At 42.0% G+C, this 10,524-nt stretch overlaps 1 protein-coding gene across 1 annotated transcript; it reads left to right on the forward strand.

Annotated features, from left to right (window-relative positions):
• The first annotated feature begins 6,110 nt into the window (after positions 1-6,110).
• oprd1b (opioid receptor, delta 1b) lies at positions 6,111-10,033 on the forward strand. The gene is made up of 3 exons (XM_069655994.1): positions 6,111-6,358; positions 7,735-8,090; positions 9,504-10,033. The coding sequence occupies exons 1-3, from the start codon at positions 6,111-6,113 to the stop codon at positions 10,031-10,033; spliced, it is 1,134 nt and encodes a 377-aa protein (XP_069512095.1).
• The last annotated feature ends 491 nt before the right edge of the window (positions 10,034-10,524 follow it).

A 10,524-nucleotide genomic window follows, 5' to 3' on the forward strand; every position in this document is an offset into this window, starting at 1 on the left:
ACCTCAAGCTATTTTAGAACCACCAATTAACCAAGCCAGTATGTCATTAGGGTTCGGGTTAACACACACATGCACAGGGAGAACATGCAAACACAGAAAGGCCCTCTACGTTCAAACCTGGATTTGAACCAGGAACTTTTAGCTATAAGGCGATGCACCGTGCAGCCTATAAAACAATGTATTTATGATAAAGCAGTGAAAACACAGAAGTTTAAACATCCTCCTTTAAAAAAAGGTTCATTCGCTTTTCTTTTGAAAATATAAAATATTAATATCCCCTCTTCTCATCCCCAACCCCCATAGTAATTTCCAGACGGTCCCTAAATCCCAAAATGTACAAATGTAGTTGTAAACAGCTCTTCATACCAGCAGTGTATTCATTATTAATACTATAATAAAAAAAACTCTCACAAGATGTAAACATGCTGCAGTTATACATGCAGCCTGGAGAAGCATGAACTCATGTGGTTTACTCATGTTTCACAGCCGACGCTGACTTTTGACCCAAAATCTCCTGAAGGATTCTGATTGCTCGCAGCGTGATCTCTCAGTCGTTTGAAGGAACCTTGTTGTTGTTCTCTGTCCTTGCCTCTGTAATGACTGACTTTGCCTTTTAATCTGGTGCATTTCAGTTAAAAGCACACTAAAAGGAACTGTTGACCATAGAGGCACGTCTTGTGCATTCATGGAGAAGGTGACCTTTGACCTGTAGTATGGATGTCCTGCTTTCTGAGGATACCCTGCACAGTAAAATGGCTAAAACATCTAGAAATGTTGTGTCATGTCAGATTTAATTTGACAGTTACTTGGAGTTACAGCGTCTGTTTTACATGTGTGTGACTTCAGTGTAGAAGAAGATCAATACAGGTATTGATCTACATGGCGCCATTCTAGCGGGGACACAATTAACATCTTGAGTGTGTGAGCGTGTCACATGACAAAATCATATAGAAAAGGCTCTCACTGTAGTTTATATATAGAAACTAATCTAGTGCTTGTGAGATGATAGAGTTCACACCTGACATACTATACGGCTTGGTGTGTGTTGCTGATAGCGCTGCGATGCGTCAGCCAGCAGCTCAGTGCTCTGCAGTTACAAACAGGACACTTAAAACACTTCCTTAGCAAATGCATTTCCTTGTAGTTTATCGCCCGTCTTATGAGGTATGTGCTTTAAAGATTCTGTCAACCTGGAGGGATAAAATGTCAAGATATAATGCTGTACGTACTCCTTTTTTCTCTGACCTTTCCAAAGTTATGAACCTTACCAGCTCGCATCAGAAAGGCCGTCGTGCACGAGATATTGCAACCTGATAGCGGCTATGAGACACATCCACTCATAACAGCTGCAACATATTAAATATAAAATGCCTGCGAGTGCTACAAGTATGACAATTCAGTTGATAAAAGCTGATATTTTAGTGTAATAAACTTGATTTGCTAAGATTGATTCAATCAGGAGCAGCGGTTGGAGGCTTCCTGTCTTGTGATCATTAAAATACTAAAACTGCATCATCATCAATCCACCTTTATGCAAAAACACAACATCAGCCTCACGTTAAATCGTCTGCTCTCTGTTTCCCCGCCATGAATGTGATGGGTTCAGGGAGGCAGAGTAATGCTTCCCCAGGTTTCCATCGGGCTGATGAGTGATGCGAGTAATCACGCTGCCTGTACAGACTAATCATGAGTGATTCTCCCCGAGGGAAGAACAGAAAACATAAAACAACAACATTAGCAGGATTTTGCCTCGCGTCGGTACTGAACCACCCGAACCCATTTCTCTGTCTTTTTACAACGCATTTCAAACACATCTCAAAACTGTGTACAGAGAAAGATACGACTCATCATATACACTCAGCGTGCTGCCATTACAGAGAGCACCTACCATACATTACAGGGTGTTTACTCCTCTTCACTGTGAGGGTTGATAGCCTTCCATAGTCCAACCCTGTATATCAGCTCCTGCAGCAGGTGTCCGACCAGCTGTACCTGATATTAAACGCATTATATTTACTTCCTGAACTGCTGTGTAAGTCATTTCATTCTGTCCCACTTGGACTATTGTTGTAGATATGATCAGATATGTGTAGCTGTACGGGATAGATAACTGTCTACACTAGGATTTACTGCAGGGCCCTCCGGACGTGTCGTGGGCTGAGTTTAATAAAACATACCTGAACCTCTCTGACCTCTGCGTCCCTTCAGCCCCCCTCCACTTATGTTACAGTCACTAAAAGCCACTCACGTTTGAATATGTTTTACATAATAATCTCAATCTATATTACGTTATATCTCTTTATCCTCTTTCTGTTGTAAAGAACGTTATAGCTCTTTTTCTTTACCTACACTTTACACTCTTATGTGTAGAAAATGTTAGTCACAACTCTGCTTCTTTTTTATGCTCTCGTCTGATTTCATCTGGAGGACATTTTCTTTTCATTTAGAGCATTACACTCAATTATCTCCCAGGTAGCTAAACTGTTCAAACCAATGAATCTTTGAAAATAAAGCCAAGGCTGTGTTCGAAATTGCATACTATTGTACTTAACACTATATACTACAAACTACATTCTGCGTTGGGCGGGAGCTGTTTAATTGTGTTTTGCAGTATGCTACGCCAGGCGCCAATTTACGGTTTTGGAAAGTAGAAGTAAACAAAAGCCAGCCAAAAGCAAAATGCCTCTTGTTTAGCTATAGCGCCTCCTTCTGCTCGAAAGACAATAGACAGAAGGAAAGAAAGAAAGAAAATGGACAGATAATTGTTCTCCTTACACAAGATTAAAACATATTTAAAGTGGTACTTACATTTTTATTCCTCCTGAACCGCGGAAATGCTGCTGCCGTCGTCACGTTCCAGCGCTTTGCACTGTGGGATACAGTCGGTGAGGTACACTGGTCCGATGCATACTGGAGATTTTTTCCTAATCAGTACGACATCTGGGTATTTTTGGAATACTATAAATTTTGCTTTTGTTTGCATACTACAGACTACATTTTAGCTGCTCGTATAGTATGGCATTTTCGGACACAGCCCAGGAGTTTAAATCCTTGATTGCGGCTATGTGAGGCTGTAAGTGGGCTTTGAGCTAAATGCTAATGTCCCTTTGCTAATATGCTTGCAACAAAAACTATTACATGCTGATGTTTACCATTTTCAGCATAGAAGTTCCACTTCTAAGCATACTACATTTTCTTGTACTACATTTACTGTACATAATTTAGAAGTAATATATTGATTAATATGAGCGACAAAAGTCATGCTAGCAGCTCTCAGGTTGTACTTGGCTAACTTGTGCTTTGAGCACTTTAGTGTCACCATGCTAATATGTTTGCCATGAAAAAGCTAACAGGCTAATATTAAGCAGGTATTATTTTATTTTTTTACCAGTTTTAACATTAAGTTTCACGTATTCGCATGCTCCTTTTTCCGTTTGAAAAATTCATAATGTAGAAACAATTTGAACATCAAGAGTGACAAAAATAAGAGTCTCCAGTGCTAGTGGCTCCCTGAAGCTGTAATTGGGTAAACATGTGCTTTGAGCAAACTACTGATGTCACCATGCTAACATAGCTAACATGTGGACGTTTAGCAGGTATTATGTTCAACATTTTTAGCATCAAGGTTTCCCCATAAACTGTATAAAATGATGGACTTTCAAGCTTCCAAAAGTGAAGCCAGAACATCTCAAACGTCCCCTGCTGACCGGCTGCAGTATAGGTCATAAAGCCCGCCTACAGCTTGATATGAACAACAAAACGGAGAGAAATAAGAGTCACAATGGCAATGCTAAAGTGCTGATATCAAGCTGGTATTAATTTATCATGTTCTTAATTTAGCGCATTAGCATGCCAACATTTGCTTATTAACAATAGCAGCAGAGCTGACTCTGATGGAAACGTTTTGTAAGTATTTGGTCAGAAGACAAAAAAAGGACAACATGACAACCTATCCTGATCATTTCACAAGACAATAAGTCGAGGGAGCATTTTTCACATATATTGTCCATACACTATAAACATCGATCAGCCATAACATTATGACCACCTGCCTGACCCGCCGAGGCATGGACTGCACTAGACCTCTGAAAGTGAGCTGAGGTATCTGGCACCAAGACGTTAGCAGCAGATCCTTTAAGTCCTGTAAGTTAAGAGGTGGGGCCTCCATGCATAGGACTTGTTTGTCCGGCACATCCCACAGATGCTCGATTGGATTGAGATCTGGGGATTTTTGGGGCCAAGTCAACCCTGACCCTTCCCAGCAGAACATTGCCAAAAGCATCACACTGTCTCCGCCGGCTTGCCTTCTCCCTACTGTGCTTCCTGGTGCCATGTCTTCCCCAGGTCAGCGGCGCACAGGCACCCAGTCATCCATGGTGAACCCAAGTAGTACTAGCCTAAATTTCTCTTCCTTTGATTCCCTACTTAGCAAGGAGTAGAAAGTAAATGAATTTTTGGGACACAGTCTCACTTTTGCAAAGGATTACAATCACCTGTGGAAGCCTAGAAACTTAATTAGAGGCTTAAAACACACATCTTCATTAATCAAAGAGAAATGAGCTCTGAACTCCCCAAATGAGCCACGTTGTTTTAATTACTTCCCTTTGTCTCAGGAAGACATGCATGATCTAGCTTTAGAAGGAATAGTAAAAAGGGCGGATTCAGAGCCTTTGTTCCGCAAGCTGGCCCTATTCTTCTGACTGTCCCGGCTTTGTGGGGCTCTGATGGTGGCTTGCTCAAAGGCGGAGTTTTGTAAAGGTCACATTGCAGAGTACATAAAGACAGCAGCAGTTATGAACAGCACAGACACAGCCACGGGAGGGTTTTAATGTGTCAAATAAATAATTACCCCAGAGAAACATTACCGAACAGACTGCGCACATGTATGCACCGGTTTCAGCAGAACCCACACGTTCACATGCAGCTCCATGTTCCTCGTGGTTTCTTCTCACAGGAGTGTGCTGCAGACAAAAGGCAAGACCAAGGCTTTTAAAACGGTGACCATTTTTAAACTACATTTGAATACATTCAACATTGGCTTTAATTTATATAGTTAATTATTAAAAGACATAGCCTACCTATTTTGCATGAAAAGCAAATCAATCGCGTAGAAGGATTAATGTGACATGTAGAGGTCAGGTGGTGTAAATTATTTGACATCAAATGTTTTAACATTAACTCAACATTATATGGAAATCCTGGATATATCTTCCAGATGCCAAATAATGAAAATATTGATTTATCAGGCTAAACATGCGCTGCATTGATCAAATATTGACCCACAGAGCTCTCGAATGAATGCACCTGCATGTTTGCGTGCTTGCTTCAGTGTTTGCTCAAACACATAGCCTACATGATACCATGAAAAAAAACCCAGGCTTCGATTGTAAAGGGTTGTAGGATTAACTTCAGACTCCACACTGTTGCTGCAGGCTATCAAACCCATCTTTATCATTTAATCAGCCTTTTTACTGCCTGGTGACTGCATCTCGTGTGGTTCAGTCAGGTAATTTCATGGAGGTGACTTCCTGCTGAGAACAGTCAGTCCTCTAATGGAGCTTCCACAGGCGACAGGCCGCGCAGAGTGGGGGGGGAGAAGAAGAAGAAGAAGAGGTACCTGAGGGATGAGGGCGGACAGCAATAAGAGGAATGGCTCAATACAGACGTGTCTAATTGAGCTGTGGAGCAAATGAGAGATGCTCAGATTGAGACTGACTGACATTTGCGAGTGATGAGGTGCTGGGTGGCAGCTGGAACAAAGGGCTAATTTAGACGATAATGGGGATTAAAAAATAAATAAACTTAAAATTAAGGATGTGAAGAAGCTGTTTTATAAGCTGGAGCTAATAAAAGCACTTTGACAAATGGCTTTCCTTGAGGCTGTGTAAGAATTGTGCAGGAAAACAATTTCTCACATCTAGCTTTGTGCACCAGCGCGCTTTGCCAAGGGGAGCGCGCGGGGAGAGAGAGAGCGAGAGAGAGAGCGCGCGCTCAAACCTCTGGACGCCTCATCTCTAATTTACCGTCCAGTTCTCATGCGCTCGCGTGCACCTGCTTTGGAAACCTCAGACTTCTCTCCGCGCGCTACTATCTCCCCTGCTCCCTCAGACATGGAGTTCTCCACTCTTCCTCCTGATACTGGCGATTTTAACGAGCGCTTTTCGGTCTCCTTGAGCCCTTTCAATGCCACCTTCTCCGAGGAGCTGCTGCGCGCGCCTCCAAACAGCAGCGAGACCAACAGGACTTCAACCAGGGACACCACAAGTCTCATCATCGCCGTTTGTATCACGGCTCTCTACTCTCTCATCTGTGTGGTGGGGCTGCTGGGAAACGTGCTGGTTATGTACGGGGTGGTCAGGTAAGAAAAATAATTTAAAAACAGAGCCATAAAATAATAATTAAAATCCAAAATAAGGCGAGAAAAAAATGTTACTCTTGATTAAGTTAATATTTACTTCTATAAATTGCTGATAGCTATGCTGATCAGTGAGAAGAAAGACATACACAGCATGAGACCAAGTTTGCATATCATGTTTTAATTGTAAAATGTCTTAAAATCACTTGTGGGAATATATGGTATTTATCGACTATAATGGTTATTTTTGGGAACAGAATATGTCTAAAACATGAATTTACTGCAATGTTACTTCCTTTATAATTTGTGAAATTTCCAGCTTCATTGTGTCTGAGTGCTCCTCTCAAGCACACCCACACATCCACCCACACACACACACACACACACACACATCTACACACAGGAGGAGTTAGAGGGAGGGCAGTGTGATCTACAGCGAAGGGCTGAAATTACTTCATTGCAGCAATTATCCCTGTCACTACTGATGTTGTCAACTCAGAGGATTCATTTGCATGGAGGAAATTAGTCGCATGATGAACCCCTCACCTGCAAATCTCTATGGTGTGTGTCTTACTAATTCACGTACTAAAGATTTGGAGGATTCCTGTCATGGTGATTTGTTGTTGAACTAATGCAGACAAAATGAGGCAGCAGTGGCAGGTCATGAGCTGAGCTGCTTCTTAAATCCCTGCTGAAATGTGTGCAGGATGAAATATGACTTTGCACTTCTGTTTGGTTTGTCACTTTGAGAATAATCAAACAAAGTGAAAATACAAGACACGTTGCCCACTCTCTCCCTGCAATGCAATTACAGAGTGAGATCAGAACGTGGCGTGTAATATAATAAATCTATTTGCATCCCTTTGTCTTCCTTCATCCCTTTAGAGCCGACAATTTAATTAAATGTGACCAACTACAGGCATGTTGTGGACTTACGGAGGAATCCATCTTTAGACAGGCAACTGTTCAGCTGGCGTTCAGACAGACACTTCTCTGTGAATGTGAAAATAGGGAGGACTTTTGTAGGATTCTTCAGGAACTCATTACACAGAAGTGCACTTTAATGGAGTCTGAGTCTCTTTGGGTATAGAAGCTCTCATGCATTCGGTGTAGTTCCATTAAACATCATGCATCTAAAAAGCTCTTTGTTCAATATTTTCAAGGGAAATAGCAGATCATTGGTTGGAGAGAGGAAATGGATTAGATCGAACAATAAATCAGTTTCCAACCTTGAAACGTTTCAATGGAAATTGTGAGTCAGCCACAGCTGCCGTCTACTGTGCAGCACAGAAGGAGGCAGACCTTGAGAAAAATTCAAAGTAAAAAAGTTTACATAAACTGTTAGTCATTATCAAAGGTCCTTTTCTTCAACCAACCAGGTACACCAAGATGAAGACCGCCACCAACATCTACATCTTCAACCTGGCCCTCGCCGACGCCCTCGCCACCAGCACCCTCCCCTTCCAGAGCGCCAAGTACCTGATGAGCACGTGGCCGTTTGGGGAGCCGCTGTGTAAAGTGGTCATCGCCATCGACTACTACAACATGTTCACCAGCATCTTCACGCTCACCATGATGAGCGTTGACCGATACATCGCCGTTTGTCATCCGGTGAGAGCTCTGGACTTCCGCACTCCCGCCAAAGCCAAGCTCATCAACGTCTGCATCTGGATCCTCTCCTCTGCTGTCGGAGTCCCCGTGATGATCATGGCTGTGACAAAGGTGACAGAAAAAGGTGGGGGACTTTTAATTTTAAAGGAACAACTTCTGACAGCTGACCATACTCACACGGATGTCCTGCTAAGAGTGGGAAGCTCAAATGCCAACGCTTTCAGATTGATCAGCAACCTAAAGACAGTGAACATTGAAAATCTTTTCAGGGAAATCAGGTCATATTTCAACTAAAATCCCAACATAATTGATAACCAATTAACTAAGGTCAGACAACAGCTAACTTTAGCATCCAACAACCTACTAGATAAATTATCGTTAGCTAGGAAGTTGCTGAAATTGCCTTTTGTTAGTTTTACATGTTACAGTAGGAAAGGCTTAAATTCAGCTTGCTAACATAGTGTTAGCTTAAAACAAATGACTAGTTAACATACCTGCTAGCTAATGTAATATTAGCTAACGTAATGTTAACTAGGAAGTACTTGAATGCTAGCAATATCTGTTGTCTAAAGGTAGCCTAACAAATTAGCTACAGTCAGACAACAGCTAAAATTAGCATCCAGCACTACTAAATATTTTGTCATCAACTAGGAAGTTGCTGAAATTACCATTTGGTAGTTCTACAAATACCTAGTTAACGTACTAGCTAGCCAATGTAATGTTAGCTAAAGTAATTTTGTCTAGTAAGTACTTAAATGCTAGCATTAGCTTTTGTCTAAAGGTAGCCCAACAAATTAGCTAAGACTACTAGATATATTATCGTTAGCTAGGAAGTCACTGAAATGACCAATTGTTTGCTTTGCACATTACAATAGTAAAGGCTTAAATTGCTAGCTAACAGAATATTAGCTTGGAACAAATAACTAGTTCATATACTTGTTAGTAACTGCAATGTTAGTTAATGTAAAGTTAGCTAGGAAGTACTTGAATGCTTGCATTAAAGTAGCCTAACAAATTAGATAAGGTCAGACAACAGCTAACATTGTCAGTGAAGGTTCTCAGTCATCCAGGTCATGGTCATTCTAACAGAACAGCTAACATTAGCATCCAGCACTACTAAATATATTATCGTTAGCTAGGAAGTTGCTGAAATTACTATTTGGTACCATTTTACACATTTCAGTAGTAAAGGCGTAACAACATGTTAGCTTGGAACCAATAACTAGTTAAGATATTTGCTACCCTGCATTTATTTCACTTACAACCTTGAATACAGTAATACAAATTTTTTCAGCATTTGAGCTTCCCACACTGAGCATGTTCAAAGAGGACAATGGCCGCTGTGTGAGTATGGTACATTACCATCATTGTACAAAAAGCTTCAGTACAGGCTTTTAGCATTTAAATTGTGGTTTCAAGTGTACGTTCCTGGGAATAATCACGCTGTTAAAGAGAAAACACTCAAGCTGGGTTATTAACTTAAATTAGCCTCACCACATGGTCGTCTATTAAACTTCTAATTGTTTTAACTCCACAGGAAACACTGCATGCGCGCTCAGATTCCCCAAACCCGAGTGGTACTGGGACACGGTGATGAAAATCTGCGTCTTCATCATTGCCTTCGTGGTTCCCGTCCTCGTCATCACCATCTGCTATGGCCTGATGATCCTACGGCTGAAGAGCGTCCGTCTGCTCTCTGGCTCCAAAGAAAAAGACCGAAATCTGCGACGGATCACCCGCATGGTCCTGGTGGTCGTGGCTGCCTTCATCGTCTGCTGGACTCCCATCCACATCTTCATCATCGTGAAGACCATGGTGGATATCAACCACAAGAACCTCCTGGTGGTGGCCAGCTGGCATCTGTGCATTGCGCTTGGCTACACCAACAGCAGTCTGAACCCCGTGCTGTACGCCTTCCTGGATGAGAACTTTAAAAGGTGCTTCAGGGATTTCTGCCTCCCGTACCGCTCCCGCCTGGAGCAGAACAGCTTCTCTAGAGCGAGAAACAGCACCCGGGAGCCTGTGTCTGTTTGTGCTCCCGCACCCACAGAGAGACCGCCGGCATGACTAGGCATGGGTCAGCGGGGAGGGGGGACGGTTCATGATGACCTCCAGACTGAGGTCACACAGTTCTCCACCACAGGAGTCTGAGTCTGCAGATGGAGGCGTTTGACCCACTGCTGTATATGATTGATTGTGTTTTTGGTTTCATATTATGAAACTTATACTGTACGTCCCAGCAGGCTTGTCAGACAGTACTTTTAGTCTTTTCTTTCAGGATGATCACAAACTGTGTGTGCTCAAGCATAAGGAAGATGATAGAAACGTACATGGAGTGTGTCTAAAGCAGTATGGAAAACAAACACAGACAGTGCAGTAAGAAAGTGTTTGGATGGCTTTCAGTAGGGCTGTCATAGTAAGGAATTTCCCTTTAGGTTGTTTAACAGAGCTATAAGTGCCCCTTTTCCATGCAAATTAGTTCATTTGTATCCTAATGTTAGAGCTGTGTAAATAAGATAAATGCAACCATCTCCTCAAGCTTCACATATTGCGTAACA

Source organism: Semicossyphus pulcher, unplaced genomic scaffold (assembly GCF_022749685.1).
Source record: "Semicossyphus pulcher isolate SPU_LCO1_2020_fin unplaced genomic scaffold, fSemPul1.0.p SCAF_9, whole genome shotgun sequence".
Taxonomy (NCBI): Eukaryota; Metazoa; Chordata; class Actinopteri; order Labriformes; family Labridae; genus Semicossyphus; species Semicossyphus pulcher.